Source organism: Thamnophis sirtalis, unplaced genomic scaffold, assembly GCF_051295495.1.
Source record: "Thamnophis sirtalis isolate CommonGarterSnake01/CBP01778 unplaced genomic scaffold, rThaSir2_p1.2 scaffold_14, whole genome shotgun sequence".
Lineage (NCBI taxonomy): Eukaryota > Metazoa > Chordata > Lepidosauria > Squamata > Natricidae > Thamnophis > Thamnophis sirtalis.
Window position 1 is genome coordinate 42,717,014 of NW_028261394.1, and position 27,424 is coordinate 42,744,437.

The window sequence follows — 27,424 nt, forward strand, 5'->3', positions numbered from 1 at the left end:
ATTCTTTTCATTTCTCTATTCCATTCTATTCATTTCTCTATTCTATTATTCTATTCTATTTGTTTCTCTGTTCTATTATTCTATTCTATTCATTTTTCTATTATTCTATTCATTTCCTCTATTCTATTATTCTATTCTATTTGTTTCCCTCTTCTATTCTCTCTTCTATTCTATTCTATTCATTTTTCTATTATTCTATTCTATTCATTTCCTCTATTCTATTATTCTATTCTATTCTCTATTCTATTCATTTCTCTGTTCTCTTCTCTATCCTCTTATTCTCTTCTCCTCTCCTCTTTTCTTCTATCCTTATTCCTGCCCTGTCCCTCTCTCTCCTCCCTTCCATCCCCTCCCCTTCTTATGCTGTTCTTGTATTCCATTCATTGGATCGCGCGTAAGGGCGAGTTGAGCGCCCTGCGGCAACCCGATCGCCTCTCCGCCCCGGGTAGGGAGGCGAATGCAATGCAGAGGCGGCCTGGGAAAGACATCCGCGGAGACCCCGACTCATCCACCCAGCGACCCCGGCGGCCGCTTCCGTCCCCCGCTCCCCTCCTCCCCAAGCCCCTTCTCCGCCTTGCATCCGGGGCGGAGAGCGGCGCCTGCGCCCCAGCTGCCCACGTGGGGAGGGAAGGCCCGCCGACTTACCCCGGGTGTCTTTCGGTGGGAGCGGCTCGCTCGGCCATGGGTAAGACCAAGGCCCGTCGCTTTCGCCCGCCGGCTTTCGCTCCGGCCGGGAGCCCGAGCGAGCCGGCGGCGGCCGAAGACGAAGCGGGAGAAGAAGAGGAAAGCTCCCCGGCCGCCGAGCTGCTGGAGAAGGCAAGGCAAGAGGGAACGTGGGTGCCCACGGATGGGCGGTGGTGGTGGTGGTGGTGGAAGCCGGGCTCGCCTTTACCAATCGCGCCCTCTCCATCCCTGGAGAAGAGACTGGAAAAGAGTCCCTGGTCTGAGATGGAATATAGGTTCTCTCCTGCTGGAGCAGGGGGCTGGACTAGACGACCTCCAGGGTCCCTCCCAGCTCTCAGTGAGAAGAATGAACCAGTGGAACGACTTGCTTTCCAGAAGTTGCGAATTGCTCCAACACTGGAAGTTGTTCAGAAGATGTTGGGCAGCCATTTGTCTGAAGTGGCGCAGGGTTTCCTGCCTAAGCAGGGGGTTGGACTAGAAGACCTCCGGGGGCCCTTCCAGCTCTTACTCTGTTTCATTCTAGCGTGGGGAAGGGTTGGGCGTCAGGGGGAGAGAGGAGGGGGCTGCATTAACAGAGGGATAGAATCAAGATCACGTGAAGAGTTAATGCCACTTTTGTTATGCGCTTGGAATATGCTGCATCTCATTCTCTGTCCTCCCCTTCTTCTCTTGCTCTCAATCGCTCCCAGCATGAGGCTCTTCTCCAGGGAGTCCTTCCTTCTCATTAGGTGGCCAAGGTATTTGAGTTTCAGAAGATAGGTAGGTAGGTAGGTAAGATATGTTAGGTAGGTAGGTAGGTAGGTAGGTAGATGATAGATAGATAGATGATAAATAGATAGATAGATAGATAGATAGATAGATAGATAGATAAATAGATAAATAGATAAATAGATAAATAGATAAATAGATAAATAGATAAATAGATAAATAGATAAATAGATAAATAAATAGATAAATAGATGATAGGTAGGTAGGTAGGTAGGTAGATGATAGATAGATAGATAGATAGATAGATAGATAGATAGATAGATGATAGATAGATAGATAGATGATAGATAGATAGATAGATAGATAGATAGATAGATGATAGATAGATAGATAGATAGATAGATAGATAGATAGATAGATAGATAGATAGATAGATAGATAGATGATAGGTAGGTAGGTAGGTAGGTAGATGATAGATAGATAGATAGATAGATAGATGATAGATAGATAGATAGATAGATAGATAGATAGATAGATAGATAGATAAATAGATGATAGGTAGGTAGGTAGGTAGGTAGGTAGGTAGATGATAGGTAGGTAGGTAGATAGATAGATAGATAGATAGATAGATAGATAGATGATTGATAGATAGATAGATAGATAGATGATAGATAGATGATAGATAGATGATAGATAGATGATAGATATAGATATAGATAGATGATAGATAGATAGATAGATAGATAGATAGATAGATAGATAGATAGATAGATAGATAGATAGATAGATGATAGATGAGGGAGGGAGGTAGATAGAGATAGATAGATAGATAGATGATAGATAGATAGATAGATTGATTGATTGATTGATTGATTTTGATTTTGATTTTATTATATTTATATGCCGCCCTTTTCCCCCCGAAGGGGACTCATAGATAGATAGATAGATGATAGATAGATAGATAGATAGATGATAGATAGATACATAGAAGATAGATGATAGATAGATAGATAGATAGATAGATAGATAGATAGATAGATAGATAGATAGATAGATAGATAGATAGATAGATAGATAGATAGATAGATAGATAGAGATAGATAGATAGATTGATAGATTGATAGATAGATGATAGATAGATGATAGATAGATGATAGATAGATAGATTCCGTGACTCCATCCAGCCACCTCCTTCTCTGCCGTCCCCTTCTTCTCTTGCCCTCAATCTTTCCCAGCATTAAGGCTCTTCTCCAGTGAGTCCTTCCTTCTCATCAGGTGGCCAAAGTATTGGAGTTTCCCCTTCAGGGTCTGGCCTTCTAAAGAGCAGTCAGGGTTGATCTCCTCTAGGACTGACCGGTTGGATGGCCATGCGGTCCAAGGCACTCGCAGGAGTCTTCTCCAGCACCAGAGTTCAAAGGCCTCCATTCTTTGGCGCTCGGCCTTTCTTATGGTCCGACTTTCCCCATCTGCGGTGATCTTGGATCCCAGGAAAGTAAAATCGGTTACTACCTCCCATTTCTTCCCCATCTATTTGCCAGGAATTAAGAGGGCCGGATGCCATGATCTTAGTTTTCTTTTTCTTTTTTAATTGAAGAGCTTTAATAAATTTTACAAATATTTCCCCCTCCCACCACCCCAACCCTCCCTCCCCCCAACTTCCCAGAGCAAAATACAGGGTATAAACATTTAACAATCATACACTAAGATAAGCTAACTAACTATAGCATCTTACCTCCCTCTTGTACTTTAACTCCCCTTTTGTTAAACTAAATTTAGATAAATTATAACATTCCTTGTTCATTCATAAGCTAATTGAAATTTCTTAGTCTGATATTTATTTTGAATGTAATCAATCCATCTTCTCCATTCCAACGTATATTTCTCATCTGAATGGTCCTTCAGATATGCTGAAATTTTGGCCATCTCTGCTAAATTTACTACTTTAAACATCCATTCTTGAATAGTAGGCAATTCTTCCTTCTCCCAGTACTGCGCCACCAACAATCTTGCTGCCGTTATTAAATTCAGAATGAAATTAGTCTCTATAACTGTGCAGTCTGTAATTATACCTAGCAAGAACAACCGAGGAGTAAACTTTATCCTCTTTTGAAGAATATTTTGAATAATCCACCATATTTTTATCCCAAATGCTTTAACTTTTTTACAAGCCCACCATACGTGATAATAGGTAGCGTCAACACAATCACATCTCCAACATTTGGATTGTAAATCCGGATACATACAAGCTAGCTTTTTGGGATCTAGATGCCATCTATAAAGCAACTTGTAAAAATTCTCTCTCAAGTTTTGAGCTTGTGTAAATTTTACATTTCTTACCCAAATCTTTTCCCATGTTTCCATCATTATTGGTGATCTTAGTTTTCTTAACGTTGAGTTTCAACCCAACTTTTGCACTCTCCTCCTTCATCAAGGGGCTCTTTAGTTCCTCTTCACTCTCGCCCCTTGAGCGTGGTATCATCGGCATATCTGAGGTTGTTGATATTTCTCCCGGCAATCTTAATTCCAACTTTTGATTCATCTAGCCCTGCCTTTCTCATGATGTGCTCTGCATGTAAGTTAAATAGGCAGGGTGACAGTATACAGCCTTGCCTGTTCTAGTGTGTCCGTTAGGCTAACCCAATTAGCATCATCATGCTAGGGCTGATGACGTTACCCAGTTGGGTTATGAAATGGCTGCAAGGAAACCACAAAGCACAGAGGATCCCTCATCGCCAAGTCCATTTTGAAGATTCCTGGAAGGCCTCCTTCCCGCGGGATTTGCGTGACCCGACAAATGTGCGCACGACAAAAGCGCGCCGACGAAACCATGGCGCGAAAACCACGACATCATCTATGCGCCCACAACAGCGCGCCGACAACAGCGCGCCAACAGAAGCGAGATTTAAGTTAAGGTAAGGGTTAGGTTCAGGGTTAGGTTTAGGGTTAGGTTCAGAGTTAGGGTTAGGGTTAGGTTCAGGGTTAGGTTCAGGGTTAGGTTCAGGGTTAGGTTCAGGTTTAGGTTTAGGGTTAGGTTTAGGGTTAGGGTTAGGTTTAGGGTTAGGTTCGGGGTTAGGTTCAGGGTTAGGTTCAGGGTTAGGTTTAGGGTTAGGTTTAGGATTAGGTTCGGGGTTAGGTTCGGGGTTAGGTTCAGGGTTAGGTTTAGGGTTAGGTTCAGAGTTAGGGTTAGGGTTAGGTTCAGGGTTAGGTTCAGGGTTAGGTTCAGGGTTAGGTTCAGGGTTAGGTTCAGGGTTAGGTTTAGGGTTAGGTTCAGAGTTAGGGTTAGGGTTAGGTTTAGGGTTAGGTTCGGGGTTAGGTTCAGGGTTAGGTTTAGGGTTAGGTTTAGGATTAGGTTCGGGGTTAGGTTCGGGGTTAGGTTTAGAGCGCGCTTCTGTTGGTGTGCTGTTGTCGGCGCGCTTCTGCGCTCATTCGTCAGCGCGATTTAGAACTTGCGGTTTTCTCGCCACGGTTTCGTCAGGCGCGCTTTTTTCGAGCCCGCATTTGTCGGTTAACCGGGATTTAAACCTAGAGACACAACCTCCTGGGGCAAGTCCAGAGCGCATGTCCCCCACCTCAGATCCAAACACACGCATGTCAAAGCTATTTCAGAGGAGCGCCCAGCCCTGAGCTACAAATATTTTCCTCCCGTCGAGACTTAACCGTACGGTGTATTAATTCTCCTCTCCTGCTTTCTGCCTGTCTAGTTGCAGCACCCCAATGCCGACGTGCGTGAATTTGCTTGCGCCAACATTTCCAAGATGTTGCAACAGCAGCAGACGATCCCAGCTTTTGTGCAACGAGACGTCGTTCGGCGGCTGGGCCCGTTGCTGTTGGATCCAAGCTTAGTGGTTCGGGAGACGGCGGCGGGAGCTCTCCGGTGAGTGATGGATGATAAGCGAGAAGATTTAGGGCAGTGGTGGCTCACCGTTTCTGAACCGAGTGTCCAAAGTGTGGGCAAGCACCCAAACACCCCCCCCCCCAAATGCAATGCTTGTCCCCGCCGTGTGCATTCGCCCACCTCCCACGCATGTGACCTGCCCCTATGCATGTGCGCCACACCCACATGTGTCCTGCTCCCTCCCGTGTATGCACACGTGCCCCTCGCGTACACCCCACCCCCTGTGCATGCGTAGCAGAGACCCAAAGACCAGCTGGTTGGTGGGAGGTGCATGCACATATGCGGCAAAACTGAACTGTAGAGGGGGCTCTGTATGCCACCCATTTGCCATCACGGGTTTACGGCAAAAGGTAGATAGGCTCTTTGGAGTCCTTAATACGTTGGACGGACTTACACTGAAAATCAAACGGAAAGAAGACTGTTATCAAACTTGGGATTTATTTTACCAGGGGTTGGGGAAAAAAATTGGGCGGGGAATAAGAACGGCGTTTGCATTGTTAAGCAAATGAAATACCCAGACAACACAGTGTTTATTAAGTACTGAGGAATGCAATTAATAGAAAACGAATAACATTTATTTTTTGTAAAAAAAGAATACATCGCACAAATGAAATTGGGGGGTATGTTCAATAAAGCCCGATGTTATTGTTACTGGCAACAGACCTAGTTGTGTGGCTGGAGTCAAGGACGGCTTGTCTACTACGCCTTTGAGACATTTATAGAGCCGAGGTGGCGCAGTGGTTAGGGTGCAGTACTGCAGGCCACTTCAGCTGACTGTTATCTGTAGTTCAGCGGTTCTAATCTCACCAGCTCAGGGTTGACTCAGCCTTCCATCCTTCCAAGGTGGGTAAAATGAGGACCTGGATTGTTGTTGGGGGCAATATGCTGACTCTGTAAACCGCTTAGAGAGGACAGAAAGCTCTATGAAGCGGTATATAAGTCTAACTGCTATTGCTATTGCTATTTATTTGTAGAAAGTTGTGCCTCTCCTCCTGGAAAGTGTAACTGTGCTTAGGCGGGTTTTGAGTGAACGAACCTTAATTTTGCTGTTCTTGACTCAACGCCTGCAAGCCTTGTGAGGCAATCCAGACAAGCACACTCAGAAGTTGTGGCTCCACTTTGTTGTTAGGAAGCCTTAAACAGAATCTTGCAGGTAGGGACGTACATTTCTCTCCGTCCCTGCGTTTACGGTGCAAGAAACTAGGGCAGGGATGGCAAACCTTTTCAGCACCAAGTGCCTGAACCGTAATGTGCGTGCATGTGCCTGGGCCAGAGCTCCGGAAACCGAAGACCAACTGGCTGGTGAGCACATGCCAGTTTTTCAGGCTGTTTTTCGGGCTGCTTTTGGCCTGAAATTGGCCTGGAAAACAGCCCAAAAATCAGCCTTCTTTTTGGCCCGTTTCCTGGCACTCCAGCGCCTGCAAATAGCAGCTGCTGATGGTGTCCGTGCCCACAGAGAGGACTCTGCATGCCACCTCTGGCACAAGTGCCAAAGGTTCACCATTACAGAACTAGGGAGTGTCCCTTCTGAGGTTGTTTGCTTGCTACTCATGTTCCTTCTGCGGGGTCAAATTTTAGCAATAGCAATAGTAGTTAGACTTATATACCGCTTCATAGGGCTTTCAGCCCTCTCTAAGCGGTTTACAGAGTCAGCATATCGCCCCCACAGTCTGGGTCCTCATTTCACCCACCTCGGAAGGATGGAAGGCTGAGTCAACCCTGAACCGGTGAGATTTGAACCACTGAACTACAGATAACAGTCAGTGGCCTGCAGTACTGCACCCTAACCACTGCGCCACCTCGGCTCTTTTTATAAATTTTATAAATTTTATAAATTTTATTTATCGGATTGATTGGCTTTTCCTACCTGAATTCCCAAGATGATTCCCACATCCCATTATACATTTTTGCCCTTTCTCTTTGTATACATTTCTCTTCATTTGAAGCTTCCTGGCCGACACAAATCAGCAATGTCAAACCTACGTTTCTCATCCCGATTTCCAGGGAATTCCTCCCAATAAGATTTATTTTTTTTTATCCCGCATCCAGAGGCAAAAAAAAAAGTTTGTCCAAACTTTCAGATGTGTTTTGATCGTTTTGGATGGTACCGTTTTCATCATTGCTTGAGACTTATCCCCTAACTTGAAAAACCTTTATAAATGGCTGATTGAAAACAACCTAAAAAAACTAATGTGGAATAAATTCGGCTTTGTTGCAGAAATCTCAGTGCCTGTGGAGGATTTGAAGTTTGCAACGATATGGTCGCTAAAGACATCATGACTCCTCTGGTCGCTTTATTGAAGGAGGTATGTTGTGGCTTAAGACCCTGAGATTGTCGATCAGAAAGGTCGGCAGTTCGGCAGTTCGAATCCCTAGGGCTGCGTAACGGAGTGAGCTCCCGTGACTTGTCCCAGCTTCTGCCAATTTAGCAGTTTGAAAGCACGTAAAAAATGCAAGTAGAAAAATAGGAACCACCTTTGGTGAGAAGGGAACAGCATTCCATGAGCCTTCGGCATTGAGTCATGCCGGCCACATGACCACGGAGACGTTTTCGGACAGCTCTGGCTCTTCGGCTTCGAAACGGAGATGAGCATTGCCCCCTAGAGTCAGGAACGACTAGCACATATGCCTTCTCAGCGAACCAGTAGTAAACCGGTTAGGATCCCACCACTGTTCTGCATGCCTCTATTTCCACAGAAAACGGGGGCGTGCAAAGGGTTTGGGAGGCCTGCAGAGTATTCCCGGGGGCCGGGGAGGGCAAAAACATTTTTTTTTTAATTTACCTCTTCAACATCTTGGTGTGTCTTATACTCCAGTGTGTCTTATAGTCCGAAAAATACGGTATATACTGCCGCTTCATAGTGATTTACAGCCCTTTGTAAATAAACCGCTAAGTGGTTTATAGAACGAGCCTATTTCCCCCAACAATCTGGATTCTCATTTTACCAACCTCAGAACGATGGAAGGTTGAGCTGGTCAGAATCGAACTCCTGGCAGTGGGCAGAGTTTGCCTGCAGTATCTCGTTCTAACCGCTGCACCACCACTGATATTCTGTCAAGGATATCTTGCATTCTTCCAACCAGGGCCCATTTCAGACTACACTGATTGTGTGTGTGTGTGTGTGTGTGTATACATACACACACAGACAATATATGTGTGTGTGTGTGTGTGTGTGTGTATGTATGTATGTATGTATGTATAGCAATAGCAGTTAGACTTATATACCGCTTCATAAGGCTTTCATCCCTCTCTAAGAGGTTTACAGAGTCAGCATATTGCCCCCAACAACAATCCGGGTCCTCATTTTACCCACCTCGGAAGGATGGAAGGCTGAGTCAACCTTGAGCCGGTGAGATTTGAACAGCCGAACTGCAGAACTGCAGTCAGCTGAAGTAGCCTGCAGTGCTGCATTTAACCACTGCGCCACCTCGGCTCTGTAGGTCTTTGGTTATTCGGGTTTTCTCCCGCGTAAAATTGGAAGTGTCTTACGCGGGAGAAAACCCAAATAACCAAAGTCCTACATACTAACACCCGCGAAAACCTCAGAAAACATACATACATACATACATAGATACATACATACATACATACATACATACATACATACATACATATATATATACACATACATACATATACATTCACAAATATACATTCTCCTAGATACTATTAACATTTATCTGTTGCCTTCTAACATCACAATCTGCTTAAAAATATATAGAAAACTACAATTGGGATCACAACACCCTTACTCCTTCCTTCTTTCTTCCCGACCTCCCTTCTCTACCTTCTTCTTTCCTCCTCTCCTTCCTCTTTTCTTCTTCACCCTCCCTCTCCCCCACTCCTCCTCCCTTCTTCTCCTTCCTCCCCTTTCTCCTACTCTCATCTCCCCTCCCTTGCTCCCTCTGCTTTACCCTTTCTTCTTTCCCTCCTCTTCCTTCCGATGTTGCCTTTGCTTATTTCCTTCCTCTGATGGATTTTTGGGGGCGGCATTCCAGCGATGCCGGCTTTAAAGTTACATGAAGCTAAATTTCCTCTGCCACATTTTATTTCCCTGTCGTAAATCCACTGAATGTCATTTTTTTAAAATTTGTATATTTGTATCTTAATACTTTCCTTCTTTTCTCCCCCCACCCCAATCCTGCTGTTCTTTTGTTGGCTTATTCTGATTCAAACAGTGCCAGGCAGGACTTACAGAAAGCAACAGTTCCTTAAAGGATGACAAGCAGGCCGAGAAGAACCATGCCGAAGACATCGCTAACGAAGCTGTGAATCTGCTCTGGAATGTGTGGTCAGTAGATTTGTTGAAATTCTGGTTCTCAGGGCCAGTAGGGAGGGTATTCGGGGATCAGTGGTGGGTTTCAACAAATTTTCGAACCTACTCTGTGGGTGTGGCCTCCTTTGTGGGAGTGGCTTGCCGGCCATGTGACCTGGTGGGAGTGGCTTGCCCGCCATGTATTTTCTCTCTCTCTCTTTCTTTTTTTCTTTCCTTCCTTTTGTCTCTCTGTCCCTTTTTTCTTTTTTTCTTTCATCTCTCACTTTTTCTTTTTTTCTTTCATCTCTCTCTCACTTTTTCTTTCTTTCTTCCTTTCTTTCTCTTTCTCTTTCTCTTTCTCTCTCTGTGTGAGTCTGTCTCTGTGTTTTATAAAGTAAGATTACTTCCCTACTTTATAAACCACCATTACTGTGGAACCGGTGGGCAGTTAGAAAATTTTACTACTAATAGAGATACAAAAGTGGGCGGTAGGTATAAAAAGGTTGACTACCCTTGCTTTAAAGAAACAGGTACAACATTGTTACATGATTTATATATTGCCAACCCAACTGTTAGATTATATTCCTAACAATAGTAATTAGTTACTAAATAAATAAAACAAGTTCATTAACATTGTTGGTTTGTCCCTGCACCGGTGTGTTAGGGAAGGATGAGCGGATCCCAAATGGGATCTTTTTGTGTCCTGTAGCCGCTGTGTGTAAAACATTTACTTGGTTTCGGTTGGAAACTAACCAGTGCCGGGGCTGTGGATATTTCAAACATTGTTTGGAAGAAGGAAATCTGGCTCTCGGGCCCCCAACCCCCCCCCCCCAGGCTTCTGCTCAAGACTTCAAAAGTGATGTGGTTTCATTAAGAAGCGGGATCTCATTAAACCAGCTGTATCTTCTTTCAGACTTGAATAGATAGAACGCCTCCAGAAGTTGTGAATGCTGCAACACTGGAAGTTTTTAAGAAGAGGTCGGATAACCATTTGTCTGGAGTGGTGTAGTGTTTCCTGCCTAAGCAGAGGGTTGGACTAGAAGACCTCCAAGGCCCCTTTCAACTGTGTTATTCTATTCTATTCCAGATGCCTGGGAGAGTGGGGGGGAATCCTTCCATGCTCCCTTCATGCATATCAGAGAGACCCACTATGCTCAGAACTGTGCTAAAATTGAAGATTGCCATCTTTGCTTTTACAGAATAGGCCTGGGTTGTCAAACTTGTCACTGAGGGACGCATCAGGGTTGTGTTTCACCTTACCGGGGGGGGGGGGGGCAGGTTGACGTCACTCATGTTGGTGGCCCATGCACTCGGCCAGTGCAAGTGGGCTCCCGAGCTCCGTTCTCGGCTGCGACAGCCTCCTGCAACCCTCTGCCAGCAAAAACTGAGCCCTGTTCCTTTGCTGTTTCTGGGTCGGCCCCGTGGGCAAGATCTATGCACCCTGTGGCCCGGATCCGGCCCGTGGGCCTTGAGTTTGACACCTCTTACAATAGCCTCTTAGATGGACCAACTAAATCTTCCTTAATGTCTCTATCAGTGAATGCAACAGTACAGCCGTTTCAATATTCAACAAAGAAGGATGCTTAGATGTTGTTCTACAATATCTGAAGAGATTTCATGCAAATGTTGACCTGGCTATCGCTGTGGGTAAGAAAGGGCATATATTTTCCTTTTTCTTGGAGGTGCTTGTTATAGCTTTTCCTGCTGGCATGAGGCTGTCTGTATACCACATTTTTTTGGAGTATAAGGCACACTTCCCCCTCCCCCTCCAAATGCAGAGGGTTTGGTAGGTCTGCAGAATGCAAAAACATTTTTTTGTAATTTACCTCTTCAAAATCTTGGTGCGTCTTATACTCCAGTGCATCTTATAGTCCGAAAAATACGGTAATTGTTTTTCATTGGCTTGAATCCTGCTTTTCCTCTTTTTCTCTAGGAAAAAAATTTAAGTGGCAGGTGGTAGAATGATAATAATTTCAAGGAAATGCTTCGAGATTTAAAAAAAAGTTTTTCTATAATACAGGTAGTCCTCAACTTCCAACAGTTCACTTAGTGGCCATTCAAAGTTGCAACGGCACTAAAAAAGGTGACTCATGGCCATGTTTCACACTTACGACCATTACAGTATCCCTATGGTCATGCGATCAAAATTCAGAGGCCTTGCAACTAACTGACTCACATTTATGATGATTGCAGTGTCCTGGGGTCATGTGATCCTTTTTTGCGACCTTCTGACAAGCAAAGTCAATGGGGAAGCCAGATTCACTTAACGGCCATGTTACTAATTTAACAACTGCAGTGATTTCACTTAACAACTGTGGCAGGGGAGGTCGTAAAATGGGGCGGAACTCACTTAACAAATTTCTTGCTTGGCAACCTAATTTTTGGGCTCAATTGGGGTCGTACGTTGAGGACTACCTGTTTACCGTCACGTCATGATGGATGGGGGGATTAGTACAAGTAAACTAAAAACAGTATCAAGCAGTTGATCACATTTTCCTGAAACAGAAAGAGGGATATCCTAAATGTGCTTTTTTTCTGGAGGCAACTGGGCTTTCTTGGTTTTTTTTTCGTTTGAAGACATTTCGCTTCTCATCCAAGAAGCTTCTTCAACTCTGATAGGATTGTGAGGTGTTCTGATCCCCCTCTTCCCACACCAACACACTCCGAGTCAAAGATACTTTCCGGAATTTATTAACAGACAGACAGGTCCTTGGCAGCAAGCCGGCACAGATAAGCCGTGGCAGCAATCCAACACAGATAAGTCTTGGCAGCAATCCAGCCTGCCAAGCTCACAATTCTATTCTCCAACATTAGTTCCTGTGTTGACTTCTGTAAGAGGGGCGTGTGCACAAGCAGTCCTTTTATAGTCTGGAGAGCAGCCTAATGACCACCAGCTGAGTGCAATTACCTGCTGTAACTGCATAATTGTTCCTGCCGCTTATTAGCTCTTTGATGGCGTGCATCCAGAAACAACTCACTGCTGGTGTCCGGATCACTCTCCCTTGTCTCCTCCCCACTGGTCCAAGGCTCAGGCGCCTCCTGGTGGCCAACCAGCCTCTTTGCGCCCTGCTCAGAGTCGGAACCCTGTCCAGGGTCCTCCACATCCTCCAGAGCCGACTCATAGGTCCCCTCGCTGTTGGAGTCTGATGGCACCTCCAACGGCTCCTGCTGGGCCACAACAGTGAGGAAGGGAAGGGTTGATACTCCTTGCAGATAGCTGGTCCTTTGCATCCTTTTAGATGATCGTTGAAGCCCTTGAAGGCTTATCTGTGTCCTCAGGGTCACTTGGGTGGCGCTCCTGCTTCCTGTAGCCTGCCATTTTTTCCCCTCTGGAAATCCATTCCTACTCCCACACCATTTGAAGGGTGTCCATCCCAAATTGTATCCTGTCGGGGCTGAAGAACCTTCTTGGGTGAGAAGCAAAGCGTCTTCAAAGGAAAAAAGCAAAGTCCAGTTGCCTCCAGAAAAAAGCACCTTTGGGACAACCATGACTGAGAATCTCTACAGAGAAAGACAGATAGGGAAAGGAAGATTGATATATGACTTTCTGACTCGGATTTGTGTGGCCTCCATTTAAACATGTTCTCTTCCTGTACAGCGTCCTGTTTACAAACCGTGACAGAAGATAACCCAGATCTGCTATCGTCTTTCGATGCACCTGCGCACCAGGTGCTGGAAATGGTCATGTTATCCTCGGAGAAAGATATGGACCATATCCTTTTGCGGACCTTGGTGGCAGGTAAAATACTCAATAGGGCAGGCTCAGGAATTCTGGGAGTTGACGTCTACAGGTCCTGAAGTTGACATAGCTGCGCTATGACAACGATGCGCCAGAATGTGTGTAGTGGTGGTGGTGAGACTCAGCTCTATGGTTTATGCGTGGGAATTCCTTGCCTGGATTGCCAGTCAGAGGTTGGGTGTAGAAAGTCATGATATGAGGACTTCCTTTCTGGCTTAGTGAGATGTTGTGTGATGATCCAGGGCACAGCACAGAGAGAACAAAAGCAGCTGGTACTTCACACCGGCCCTCTAGTGCTCCAAATTTCCCACAAACAAACCTCAAACAGCCTCTGGATGCCTGTAGTTTAGTCCAGCGCTGTTTGCACCAAGGCAGCATGGCAATAAATCCCAACTTTATTGAGCAAAACAAGAACAAAGCAAGGGGCTCATGGAGCAAAAGATCCAGATAATGAGTCCAGAATGCCACACAGAAATGCAAGGATTCTTGGAAAGTACAAATGTCGGCACACAACACTTCAGGAACTCAGCGTTTGTTCCCGGCAAATACCCCTTCCCACAGCGTCTCCTTAAGTCTCATTCCCCAGGTGTGCCTGGTGAAGCTGGGCGGGGTGCTCTTCTCCTGAGTGGCCCGTTCCATCTTTGCTGATTATGCCTTCTCTGCACTCTCCAAGCTCTTGGATCCGGAGCGGGTGGTTCTTGCTCCTTGACTGAGCTCTGTTCCTCCTTGCCTGCAGATCTTTTAGTCCCGAAAAGCCTTGTCTGGACTGATTCCAGCCTTCCTCCTGTTTCTTCCAAGGCCAACGGAGCTGCCCTTTCACTGTCAGTTTTTGTTCCATCTCCTCTTCCCCCGCATATTCAGACTTCGACAGGGGGGACATGACATGTTGGCATGGTAGCTCACCATTTGTGAACCAACTGCATTGAACTGCCAGTTGTGTTACAATTTTCCAGAAAGTAAAACAGGGAAGGATTCTCTCGCAGTTGCGGTTTGGAGTTGTCCCTTTCTTTTTGTCTCTAGAATTTTTATTTTTGTTCTCTTACATACCATTTTAAGTCCTCTGGGATTGGGCGGACTATAAATCTAATAAATTGAATTGAAATTGAATTAAGTATACGTTCACATAATTCTTCTTTACATTTGTCATGCTTATACATTTATTAATTGATTTAATAGGTTATAATAGACAGTTTGGGTTGCTTTATTTACCATCCCTTCTTCCTGTTGTGACACCACCCTATTTTCCCTTTCTTTTCTCCCTCCCTCCTCTACTTCCTTCCTCTTCTCCTTCCCCTTCCTTCTTCCCTTTCCTTTCTCCTACTCTTCCTCTTCCCCTCCCTACCCTCTCTCCTTCTCTTCCTCTCCCTTCCATCCTCCAATTCTTTCTTCTTTCCCCCATCTTCCTTTCATTCTCTCCTCCTCTCTCCCTGTCTTTTCTGTTGTTGTAGGTGTCTTATTTCAGATCTCAATTTATGTTTCCTTGGGAAGGTATTTCCGCAAACCCAAATGTAATTTGGTATCATTTCTTATTCCCTTACCTTCGCTAATCTATCCTAACTATGTCCCGTCCCCCCCCCCCGCTTTATATCTCGCTCTTGAATATATGCTTATATATTAGTATAAATACATAAGAGTTATCCCTTTCTTGACATTGCAGCGAAGTTTGGAGTTGTCCCATTGTCTCGTGCGCAAGAAATGCTGTAGCGATCAGATTTGGCTAGGCTGAACTCTACCGTATCCTTTTGGTGGTTTCAGGGGTAGCGTGGAACATCAAGAGCACCGTGCCTTCGGGAAGCCAGGCGGAAACTATCAATGCCATCCTGAAGATTTTCTCAGAGTGTCTGGCGGTGGATGCTGGAGAGGCGGTCATTCGGATGAAGGAAGCCGAGACGGAAAGGTTGAAGGCTCCCGTTGAAGGAAACGGGGTGAACGGAGGAAGCGCCGCTCACGTAGAAGAGGATAGAATGGAAGAGGAAACTACAGGGATCGCCCGAGGAGAGAAGGACTTGTTGGATCTACTGCCAGTAAGTATCCCATTTGTTCTTTCAAAATGGAGCACTAGGGGCTGATTTATGAGGATAAGACAAAATGTCCAGGGTTCCAAGTAATACACTCATAGCGAACAGAACTCTGAGGCAGGTAGATTCCTCAAAGAATAGTTTTATTGGATATATCATATTGGCACAAGCGGTGAAAACCAACTCTGAATATTCCCGCGGTTTTCACCTACCGTATTTTTTGGAGTATAAGACGCACCTTTTTCCCTCAAAAAAGAGGCTGAAAATCTGGGTGCGTCTTATACACTGAATGCAGCATTTTTTGCTTCCCGAAACCCCACCCCCTTCACTAAAATGGCCGTGCATAGCCTGTAGGAGGCTTTCAGAGAGCTCCTAGGGGCTGGAGAGGGCAGAAATGAGTGAAAAAGATCATTTTTTGCTCAATTTTCCCCCACCCCACCCCCAGGAGCACTCTATAAGCCTCCTAAAGGCTATGCATGCCCTTTTTTTGACAAAACAAAAAAAAACAGGCCCGTTTTTGCAAATAACAGGTCGTTTTGGGAAGGTTTGCCGAGTGCAAAATATATATATTTTTTAATTTTCCTCTTCAAAACCTTGCTTATAATCCGGTGTATCTTATACTCCGAAAAATACCGTAATTAAAAGTAAAAGTTTCCTCCCTTCCCCAAACAGTCAGTCACACCAGAGGTGGCATTCTGCCGATTCGCATTGGTTCGGGCAAAGTAGTTGTGGTCCAATCACAATGCCATCTGGTTGCCTGGTAACTTCACTCCTCCTCTCTCCAACCACCTGTGGGAATGTCCTTGTCTCCCAGGAGAAAGTATTTTGTTTTGGCTACAAAACCCCAGCTCTCTCTGTTTCCCCCTCCCTATCCCTCAGTTCCCATGTGGCAACCCTGAAGCGTCGAAACGACCTCGGTCAGGTCAGCTTCAGAGTTGTCAAAAAACGCAGGTAATCCTCAATTTACAACAGTTCGCTTAGTGAACATTCAGAGTTGCAGTGCTTTCAGGCGTGACCCGTCAAAAGCGCGAACGTCATAAGCGCGCCGACAACACCGCGGCGCTAAAACCGCGATTTCAAAAGCGCGCCGACAACAGCGCGCCGACAGAAGTGCGATTTCATTTAAGGTAAGATTTACAGTTAGGTTTAGGGTTAGGTTGAGGGTTAGGTTGAGGGTTACGTTACAGTGCGCTTCTGTCGGCGTGCTTTTGTCGGCGCTTTAGGGCTAATTAGTCGCTCATTCGTTGCGCGGTTTTGTCACCGCGCTTTAGACACCGCGGTTTTGTCAGGCGCGCTTTTGTTGTGCGCGCATTTGTGGTGGAACCCTTTCAGGTGCTTTGGAGAATAGGTTGACCCCCCCCCCTTTCTTTGTGGCAGCCCCTCAATTATTGGAATACTGCTATTATTTCATCCCTACTCCTTCTTTTCATTACCCAATTCCAGCAACCATTCTTCACATGTTTTAGCCTTCAGTCCCCTAATCATCTTTGTTGCTCTTCTCTGCATCCTTTGCTTCCTAGCGCAGCCAGCAAGAGTTGAAGCAAGTGAGAGCGTTACTTCTGGCTCAACAAACTGCCCTGGAGATCATTGTCAACATGTGCTGCAACGAAGGTATATCTGTGGCTCTTTATCTCAGGTGAAGTAAATAAATAAATAAAACAGATGTGGCCTTTCCTCCACTGGGTCAGCTGTTTTAATACGCGATGCTTAAGGGGGCTAATTCTACCACAGTTTTTGTCCCACGCCCCAATCTACAGACTTTGTACAGTAAAAGCCATTTTAAGGCACAACAGGCTGTATCTTAACAGGCAGTGGAGTAAGTCATAAAATGAATGGAAATGCCACAGATGGCCACCAGAAACTTCTGATTTTGGTAAAGGCCCAGTGGAATAATTGAAGCCCTACTAAGTGTATAACACACACATGTACAGCTGGGTCAGTTGAACTGTGTAACTCTTGGGTCTTTGCATGTGAGAAAATGTGTGAGCCACACATGTAAAGTTGGGTCAATTGGAGTTGTGCGGTGGCCTAGAGGTGGGAGCTCTCACAATCGGGAGGCTGTGAGTTCGATCCTAGATGGAGGCATATATTTCTCTCTCTGGGCACACTGAGAGTAAATCTGTTGAAGAAAAAACTCGTCATCGGCGACAGGAAGCTACACAATTAAAACACACTGCTCTCTCCATTCGGTAGCCCAGACTCCAACCCGCAAGGGATTATGGGGTCATTAAATGAAAGTGATGATGACGTAAAAGTTGGCTCAGTTGAATTGTGGTGAAGCTGTTGGGTCTTTGCACGTTGTGTGAACCCAAACTGTTGGGTAGCGGATCATGCATTGTGTGAATGCTGCCCAAAAGGTTTTGGCTTACCCCTTCATGCTTATCGCAACTGTGCAAAAAATAATGTGTCCTCATAATGGTTGCATCTATAATCTACGTAGCACCGCAACCAAAGAATTGGTATTTGGTTGAGAGGTTGGCACCTGAGGAATTCAAGACGGCGGCATGCGATTAAAGTTGTTGCACTTCCTTTGGGATGTTGACACCTGGGCTTTTATTTCCAGATGCCTCTGACGAAGAATGGGAGGAGTTATCGAGCAGCGATGAGAGTGATGCCTTTCTGGATAACAGTTACGAAGAAGAGGGAAAGCTCCTTTCTCCGCTGTGCCTTTCAGCTGAAATTCACACCGCCCTGGTCAACCAGTTGATCCCAAAGAAGGTCACCAGCTCCTCTTTGACTTCAGACAACAAACCTCTGGGTTTCCAAAAGCGGGTTTTCTGTTTCCCAAACCTGTGATTGCATTTACTTCATCAGCGTTCATTGAATAGCGCACCGTTGGCTGAGTTCACACCGCATGCTAAGCCTTCAAATGTGGAGGACAAGCTAAGGGTGGAGGTCACACAATACAGTAGACTTCCTTTCTCTTCTCCAGCTTGGTGCCCTTCAGATGCGTTGGGTCAGATGGCAAACCACTAAGATTTAGGATGATGGGTGAATCAGATCATAGTGTCAGGTTTCCGAAAGATGCCTTAATTAATTCATGAGCCTCAAGCCAAGTTTCAAAAGAAAACCAGTCATTTATTAGGAACGCCATTTCAGCAATATCTCATTGCAATCAGATCTAACCTCATTTGAATTATGGCTGAACGTCACCCCTGTTCCTTCCCCTCCCTCGGTCTGTGTCATAAATCACATTCCCCAACGAGGTGCACGCCTCACAAGCCTGCTCTAGTAATCTGAGATCCGACTCTAGCCGAACGTATGCGTGGAATGCGCTGGAACCCCTTTCCACAACTTAATGGCAACTTAATAACAACATGCCAATGCTTTATGAGTTGACACATAATCTCCCAGTGCCTTCCTCCCCTCCCCCCTCAAAAATAATACTTTTGGATTTGGGGTGGCAATGAAGCATGAAGGAATGTGTCGCCAAAGGATTTTAAAGACATCTTTGCCGTTTCACAAGAAAGGATCATAACCTTTAAAATAAATTAAAGGAACGTAGTGGTCTCAGGAATGTGAGGGTACTTCAGTGGTGGGTTTCGGATCCCAGTACAACCAGTATGGTGCAACGGGGATGGGCGTCCACCACATGAATGCGTGCAGTGCACATACATACACACACAGTGCGTGCATGTGTACTTACCGACCGCGACGCTCCAGCTGCTCGGCGGAGCGTCGCACAGGTGCCGTATGCTCTGTGCACGGAAGCCCCAAAAACCTCAAATACCGCTAAGGAGGGTGGGTGGGCGGGTGCAGACACCGGTACGCCCATACCGGGGCGTACCGGTCATAACCCACCACTGGGGTACTTCTACATTTTTGTGGGCATATTGGGCTCTTCTAAGAATTGGGGCCATTAGTCCTTCTTTGAACCTTCACGATGACCCACAGCTGTTCTTTTCTTCGCGCAGATCCTGGAAAAAACTGCTTTCCCTAGTGCAGTTACTCTTGATGTCTGTATGAAGCATCCGTCTTGGAAGCCTCTGATGAAAAAGTAAGTGGCTGGTTCTGATTGGATTCCTTGTTACCTCCTCCTTAGCAGAACAATCTCGGTTGATCGAGCCAGACCAGGGTTTCTCAGCCGTGGCAGCTTTAGGAGGGATGAACTTCAACCCCCAGAATTTGGCTTTGGCTAGTCTAATGAACAGAAGAATTGGAGGTGACACGAGAGTAGCATTCCAGCATTTGAGGGGCTGCCACAAAGAAGAGTGGGGGTGTCAAATTATTATCCAAAGCACCAGAGGGCAAGACAAGAAGCAAAGGATGGAAACTGATCGAAGAGAGAAGCAACCTGGGATTAAGGAGAAACTTCCTAACAGGGAGTGTAGTCATTTTTTTGTAGTCATTTTATTGACATTTATAGGCCGCCCTTTTCCCTAAGGGGACTCAGGGCGGCTTACATTTCATAGGAGTGTCGGCTCCTCTCCATTAATTAATTAGGAAAGAAAGACCACGAGACTCCATGTGTGGAAATCAAGTGTACTTTTACTAATTAAGAATGATTAAAGGCAAAGCGTAGCGAAGTCTGATTAATTAGGTGCGAAAGCGATTGATATATAGAATAGCCCATTCCCCACCCCTTGGCATCACAGTCCCAGCCCAATCATAAGTCTTCCAAGTGTCAGGTGTGAGATAACTTCAAAAGGCATCACGAAGATGGAATGTCGGTGCCGTTAGTCCTGGCAGGAAACACCCACACATGCGTAGACCGATCAGTCAGGGAACTCCAGAACCTTCCTCCAGCACAATGAGTAACCCCTCCCAAATACCAGGCCCTCCCTCCCCGTTTCATGGCAGCTGAAGCGACAGCAAAGCAGAAGCTGACAGTGAGGCTGGCTGGGGAATTCTGGAGGTTGAAGTCCATCCTTCTTAAAGTTGCAAAGGTTGTGAAACCCTGATCTCCGCTAACATTGGGAGTAGAAAAAGGATGCACAACCCACACCTCTGATGGCAAACCCTTTTGGCACAAAGTGCCCAATCTGGAAGGCGTGTGTGCATGCGTGCGTGCCAGAAATTTGACTGCCAGCTGGCTGATAACACATGCTTCTCTCGGAAATCCAACAACCAGCTGCCCGGTGTGCATGTGCACCTTGGAATCCCGATGATCAGCTGGCTGAGCTGGGGCAACAGCGCATGTGCCCACATAGAGGGCTCTGCATGCCACCTCTGGCACAAGTGCCATAGATTTGCCATCGCGGACACACACAATTTCCCGATCTCTCACCCTGAAAAATAGCAGTAGCAATAGCAGTTAGACTTGTATACCGCTTCATAGGGCTTTCAGCCCTCTCTAAGCGGTTTACAGAGTCAGCATATCGCCCCCCACAGTCTGGGTCCTCATTTCACCCACCTCGGAAGGATGGAAGGCTGAGTCAACCTTGAGCCGGTGAGATTAGAACCGCTGAACTGCAGATAGCAGTCACCTGAAGTGGCCTGCAGTACTGCACCCTAACCACTGCGCCACCTCGGCTCTAATGGCCTTGGGCAGCTCAACCTTTCTTGGGTGTTTTGTTAACCGATAAGCCAAACGGGAGAGCTGACCTCAGGCTGGCCCTCAACCTCAGAGGAAGACCCTCAACCCTTGTCTTGACAGTCGTTCTCTGTTTTCTTCCAGGTTGAACATGATCCAGTACAGAGCGCTAACCTGCCTTCATAGCATCTTACTGGTGTCGGACGTGGATAGCCTGGGGGGCCCTTCGGCGCTTCAATCCCTCTCACAGCATCTGTCTCAGTTAATTTTTTCTCAGCCAGGTTTGCTTCAAACTTTGATTTTTTTTTAGGCTCTTTCCAGCATGGTAGCCCTTGCTCTTCCCTGCTGCCCCCGTCGCTCGTCCTTCCCTATCCTTCTGCTAATTGCACCGGCTACTGGATAGCTCTGCCTTTTAATGACTGGGTTTCCTGCGGTTTTGTCTCTGTAAGCCCCTGTAGAGCAGACTTATTTAAGGAAGGCGTGAGTGAATATATGTTGCAGTTGGCCTCCTGGCATGGCATCAGTGTTGACTCTTTGTTGTGGCCCACCAGCGGCCTGCGGAGTTGGCAGCAGATTCGGACAGTGAGGAGGTTGGGGAGGAACATGGGCCATTCCTGGAGTCTGGGGAAGGCTCTGATGAGGGCTCTGTGTCGGAGGCGGAGAGGGGGACAGAGCCGTACGCCAGATATCAGCTGCCTTCGGAGTCAGACATTAGTGAGGCAGACGAACAGTTGGAGCCTGTTCCCAATGTGCGCATGCACAGAGTTGCCAGACAAAGGGAAGAGCTAAAGAACAGGGAGTAAGGCCACAGGTGGACGATGAATGGCCCCTCCCAGAGGAAATAAAACAGGAGCGAAAGGGGAGTGGAGTTTGCAGGAGACAATTAGTTCGTTTAATTGGTTCGTGACTCTCCGAGACTCCTTGCCAAGTTTTGCAGAGATCGGCCTGGCAGCTCTCCAAGCCAGATGAGGTCCGTGACTGTAAATCCTCCCTTGAAAGACTTTGCTGGAGGTGAATGAGCAGAATTCACAGTAAATTAATAAAAGGGTTCTTTAGTCGGGATGTGGAGTTTGTTTCATGCTTTCGGGAAGCCTCAGTCAGAACACTTGGTGATTGCCAAATGAGGGTAGCATTTTTCAGAAATGGCGACCTCTTTCTACCTTCGTGGGGCTGTCAGGAAGGACTGGCCCAAATTACCCAGCTGGTACTCCTGCCTAAGGGACGACTAGAATTCATGGCCCTCCAGTTTTTAATCTGGAGCCTTAAACCAGTGTCTCTCAACTTCAGCAACTTGCAAATGGCTGGAATTCAACTTCCAGAATTCCTTAGTCAGCCTGGAGGCTAAGGAATTCTGAGAGATGAATTCTACGTGTCTTAAAAAGTTTCTGAGGTTGAAGAACACAAACCTCTCACTTAGCAACATCAGTCTGAGCCTCAATTGTGGTCTGCTAGTTGAGGATTACCTGTATAACTTGCGTTTTGAGCTCAAAGAGCTTTTTTTAATTTTATGGACAGAATTTTCAAAAGAAGTGGAGTTTCTAGAAGCTGTCACCAGTGCGTTGCGAGCTCTTTTGCAAATGTTGGCATCCAATAATATACCTCAGGTGAGTTTTCTGGACCTGTTGGCATCTAATCTCACAGTTTCCACAATGTCTTTCTTTCCCATGCTGGGGAGATAATCAAGGAGGGAAAAAACCTGGGATTAAGGAAACCTTTCCTGACAGTGAGACCAATTAACCAGTGGCATGGCTTCCCTCCAGAAGTTGAGGGTGCTTCATCACTGGAGGTTTTGAAAAAGAGATTGGACTTCCATTTGTCTGGAATGGTGTAGGGCCTCCTGCATGAGTGGGGGTTGGACTAGATGACCTCCAAGGTCCCTTCCAACTCTTTGTTTTCCATATTCTGTAAATATATTTTATTCCCGCTCATGCTTGTGGGACGGTTTCTTAAAAGCATATGAAATGGTTTGATCGCAAACCTATGACGTTGCCTTTTCTTTTCTTTTTTTTCACTGAAAATGAAAACATTCCTCAAAAACACCTTCCCAGTATACTGGGATTGGAATTCCCAAAGTGGCTGTCGGGAATTGTAATCCCAGCACATCTGGAAGGCTTCACGGTTGGAGTCAAAGGCTGTTGATTTCTTTCCCTTCCTCTTCCGTCTTTAACAGTCCATGACCCCGGAGCAGCTGATGACTCTGTGTGACACCGGAATTCAGAGCACAAATACCAGCGTCCGAATCAACGTGGTTAGCATTTTGGGAATTGCTGGGAGTGTGCTTGCCAAAGTGGAAGACACCGCGGAGACGCTCAAGGTAAAAATCAGTTGCCATCTTGCTCTGAACGGGGACGTCAGTTGCTTGGCAGGGAATGGACGGAAACTAATCAAGGAGAGAAGCAACCTAGAACAAAGATTTCCTGAGAACGATCAGCTAGTGGAACAGCTTTGCCTTCAAAAGTTGTGGGTGCTCCCATCACTGGAGGCTTTTAAGAAGAGACTGGACAGCCATTTGTCTGAAATGGTATAGGTGTCAGCGTTCCAAGTATTGTGTAGAATTAAATCAGAGTCCAAGGCAAAACGATCCTTAAAGTTCCAATTTAATGAAGCAGACATCTTAGCACTTCTGTGTAATCCCAATTCTGGAAATTGCATCAGAATCCCACCCAGTTAAAAGTTCATGATCTTGTCCCCACACCCACAATCCATCACACAGTCCAATCTTCTTCTTCTACGCCGGCATCCACAACCAGCTGCTTCCGGTCAGGTGTAAAAGTGCGGAGACAAACGATGACCTTGGTCTTCTCGAGAAGAATGATAACAATACATTCCACAATCCTACTCCTTTCTATTCCCCACTCCCATCGACTATACTAACGAAACAGCATATTGAAATAAGAGAAAGTGTGGCAGGCCAAAATTCTAAAAGGAATATAATAATGCAGGCCTGACAATAGGGCCGTGATGGCAAATCTATGGCACGCATGCCAGAGGTGGCACGCAGAGCCTTCTCTGTGGGCAAGCGCCGTTACCAGATGCTCTTCTGATTTCCGGTGTTCTTCGTGGGCGCCAGAGCACTGGAAAATGGCCCTGAAAATGGTCCCAAAAATGACCAAAAACCAGGCATGCACATGCTGGCCAACCGGTCTTCGAGTTTTTGGTGCTCTGGCACATGTGAAGACCAGATGGCTGGAGCACATGTGCGTGCTAGAAACCCGAAAACCCGCTGGCTGGCACGCACGTGTGCATTGGCCAGCTGGTCGTTTTCTGGCGCTCCAGCATGCGCATATATGCGTACATGTGCGTTCCGGTTTGGGCACTTGGTGCCGAAAAGATTCGCGATCACTGATATGGTGTTTCCTGCTTGAGCAGGGGGTTGGACTAGAAGACCTCTAAGATCTCTTCTAGCTCTGTTGTTCTTCTTTTTTCCTTTGTATTCTGCATTTCTTTGTCGTTCCAGAACATCGGGAAATTCCTCCTCAATGTTGCGACGAAGGACCCTTCCCTTGTGGTGGTGGGAGAAGCCTTGGACGCCCTCTTCGACGTTTTTGCCGACGGCAAAGAAGCGGAAAAGGCAGCGGAGGAAATCAAGTTGCTTTATGCGCTTAAGGAATTCCAGCCCGTTTTCAAGTCACGAGTAAGCATGGAGTTTCCTAAGGAATCCGGAGAAGACGGAGGGCTAAGACGGTTTAGGGAAGCATCTGGGTTACACGTTTAAACAGTTGACTTTTCTTGCCCAGTTGTGTTCATTGAGTTCCTGAAAACCCCATGTTTTAAAATTCCCCCACTACTAGTTCTCGTGGTTTCAGCAGTGCATTTTGAAATGGGATGGCTAGACTTTTCATTGGTTTGGTTTGGTTTGATTTATTAGATTTATATGCCGCCCTTCTGCCAAGGACTCAGGGCGGCGTACAACATTAAAAAAAAACACATATTACAAAAGTTAAAAAGAATTAAATAGACTATCCCAAACAAACCCAATTAGAATTAACAATGACATTTTTAAGAAAATTCAATTAAAATTAACAAGGATCAGTGATTTATTTTGTTTTGTTCAGGCCAGGCTGGCTTGCTGGAAAAGCCAACTTTTTAGGGCGCGTCGGAAGGACCAGACAACTTTGTTTGATATGATTTTTTTTTTAAATAGAAAGCTGGGGAAGGGGCTGTAAAGATGTAGAAGCAGGCAGGTGATGGGTGGTCACGGGTATTGGGTATTGTTTCTGTTTCATTTTATTTCCTGGAATAATTTAGATTGGCTGTCTCTAGTTACCTACTTACATCTATCTATCATCTATCTATCTATCTTATATATCTTTCTCTCTCATCTATCTGTTATCTACCTCCCTCCCTACCTCCCTCTTTCTCTCTCTCTCCCTCCCTCCCTATTTACCTCCCTACCTACCTATCACTATTAATTAGAGTTCAGCTCATTTACAGCTTCCACATTTTTTTTTAAACTGCAGATGCGAAAAGAAGGCAGAGGACAGTATAACACAGAACAACTGTGTGTTCTAGACAACGTGAAGCTGAATTTAAGAAGATTTATTGCCTATCAAGAGACACTGGACAGAAAGAAAAAAGCTTTGGAATAGAAATAGAATGGAAAGTTCTATTTTTGATAGAGTTTATCAACTGTTTTAACCATGAATTCTATAGGACTTTGTAACAACAGCTAGTAGGAGAAAGGGGTTATGGTCTGCTTTTCATGTTATGTGTCTTGATTTGGGGGAGAGGGGAAGCAAAGAGGCAGAGAAAAGTGTGAAAATGAATTCAGTACCACAAAGGGTCAAAATTTGTCCTTAATGTGGTGGAATGTTTTGATTTGCCATTCTTGGAAAAAGAATGAGTAAAAAATCAAAAATAAAATATTATAATGGAAGGGTCCATTTTCTTAATGTGGACAAAATAATTTGATTTCCTTGATGATATATTTCAGGCTTTCCTATTTTATTTTATTTTTAAGTAAAAGTCCAATGTAAAAAAAAAAACAGGATAAAACATTGTTCCTGGGTGATACCAGTTTTCTCAGTGCCCAAATATGGAGACTTTTTCTGCTTCTTTTTAAAAATGTTTTCTTGATAACAGCCAAGTTCACACATTGCATTTTTCCTAATATGCATAATATATGCAGAAGTATTTCTTCATATTGTATTTGAAATCCTTTTAGCCAAAAGCTGTTTAAAATGCAAAATAACGTTTTCTACCAAAAGGAAGCTGTGTGTTGTGTTTGGATTGAAAGCTGGTGAATGATAGCAATGAAATAATGGACATTATCATAATTTATGTTAATTGTATGGGATAAACTATGATGAAACAGGGCAAGTTATAAATTATGGTACCCTGGGTAAATTGATACAACTTGAGGCACTGTCAAATATCTCCTTGCTTTGAAAAAGCCTTTCACCATATTCTGATTAAATAGCCTTTTAGCCAAATTTGTCTGCATTCAGCCAAGAGGCTGGATTGAAAGAAGGCCAGCTAATAATAATAATAATAAAAAAGAAGACTTAATGAACTAATTCCAGCAACCAATAAGGTTCAGGATCAAGCAGTCTCTGCACAATCAATATAAATGCTTCCATCCCTTGTTTGCTGTGCGTGGCCTGCCCCACCCCGTTGAGTTTTTACATCCCTTGTTTCTGCAACTCCGATTTACTATCGTTTTGCTTTCACTGCCTGTGAGAACTCTCACGTGAGTCATAGCCCACGTGAGTACAATCTATATTCGGCAGCCAGGCTGTGAACTCATCTAATCCTAGTATTTTCAAATGGCTTGAACAAACGCCTCCCTTAAAACCTGGAGAGCTGTGACCAGCCAGTTGGCCTGATTCAGCATAATCAAGCTTTCTCAGTTGACCAGTGCAATGGCTTTCGGGAAGGGTTACAACAGGGATGAGGTGGTAATATCAGGAGCGAAGAATCAGGACCCTGCATTAAGCTCCAGTCAAACTGATTTATTGCTCATACGCACACGAATTTAGTCAATGGTCAGCACTACATTGGCGCTAGATAAGAATAGACGGCGTTCAAGAGGACTTAAGACCACTTGTGAAAAGGTAATGATTCCAGGCTAAGTCCTCTCTTGGCTCCACCTCCAGGCTCTGCCTCTCCTCCTTTCAGGTACCTGAGCAGAGGTGGGCCCTTACTCGTTCAGCCGAGTAGATAGTACCTCGGCTGGACATGCCCAAACCAGTTCTATCGCCGCCATCTTGTTTTTTGCTTTTGCGCATGCGTGCATAGCGCGTCCCTGAGCAAACCGGCAGTAACAGAAGCTGGAACCCACCCCTGTACCAGAGTAAGACAGTATCAGAATTGAGTTACTGAATGATTGCAACCAGTGTGATTCACACGAGGTATAGCTTGAGATGAAAGTTGTAGAATAATCTTGTTTTCAACCTACTCTAGAAAATCTGATGAACTGAACAGATCGTAATAAAATATGTTGTGCTGGAAAATGACGGGGCAATTTGGTCCGTTGGCTAAGCTGCTGGACTGGGGAAAAACTTACTAAATATTTGATCTTCCATGTTGTACAATACAAACATGGAACAAGTAGCTGCTTCCAAATAATCGTTGCTATTACACATAGGATTTTGGAGAGGTTGAAATCAGAATATGGGAACAAAGAAGCTAAGAAAAACCACACAATTCTCT

General features: G+C 45.4%; 1 protein-coding gene across 1 annotated transcript; it reads left to right on the forward strand.

The window, feature by feature from the left end:
• The first annotated feature begins 618 nt into the window (after nucleotides 1–618).
• HEATR3 (HEAT repeat containing 3) lies at nucleotides 619–27,225 on the forward strand. The gene is made up of 15 exons (XM_087729482.1): nucleotides 619–816; nucleotides 5,094–5,266; nucleotides 7,506–7,593; nucleotides 9,467–9,579; nucleotides 11,081–11,190; nucleotides 13,142–13,282; nucleotides 15,038–15,306; nucleotides 16,821–16,911; nucleotides 17,864–18,018; nucleotides 19,215–19,297; nucleotides 20,918–21,054; nucleotides 22,289–22,377; nucleotides 22,944–23,087; nucleotides 24,231–24,407; nucleotides 25,234–27,225. The coding sequence occupies exons 1-15, from the start codon at nucleotides 682–684 to the stop codon at nucleotides 25,360–25,362; spliced, it is 2,034 nt and encodes a 677-aa protein (XP_087585608.1). The 5' UTR covers nucleotides 619–681; the 3' UTR covers nucleotides 25,363–27,225.
• The last annotated feature ends 199 nt before the right edge of the window (nucleotides 27,226–27,424 follow it).

Bases quoted from the DNA above. Each gene is read 5' to 3' on its own strand.
- HEATR3 (XM_087729482.1), top strand. From the start codon at position 682: ATGGGTAAGACCAAGGCCCGTCGCTTTCGCCCGCCGGCTTTCGCTCCG. The intron at 16,912-17,863 runs GTATATCTGTGG...TTTTATTTCCAG, and splicing joins CAACATGTGCTGCAACGAAG to ATGCCTCTGACGAAGAATGG. The intron at 18,019-19,214 runs GTCACCAGCTCC...TTCTTCGCGCAG, and splicing joins ACCAGTTGATCCCAAAGAAG to ATCCTGGAAAAAACTGCTTT.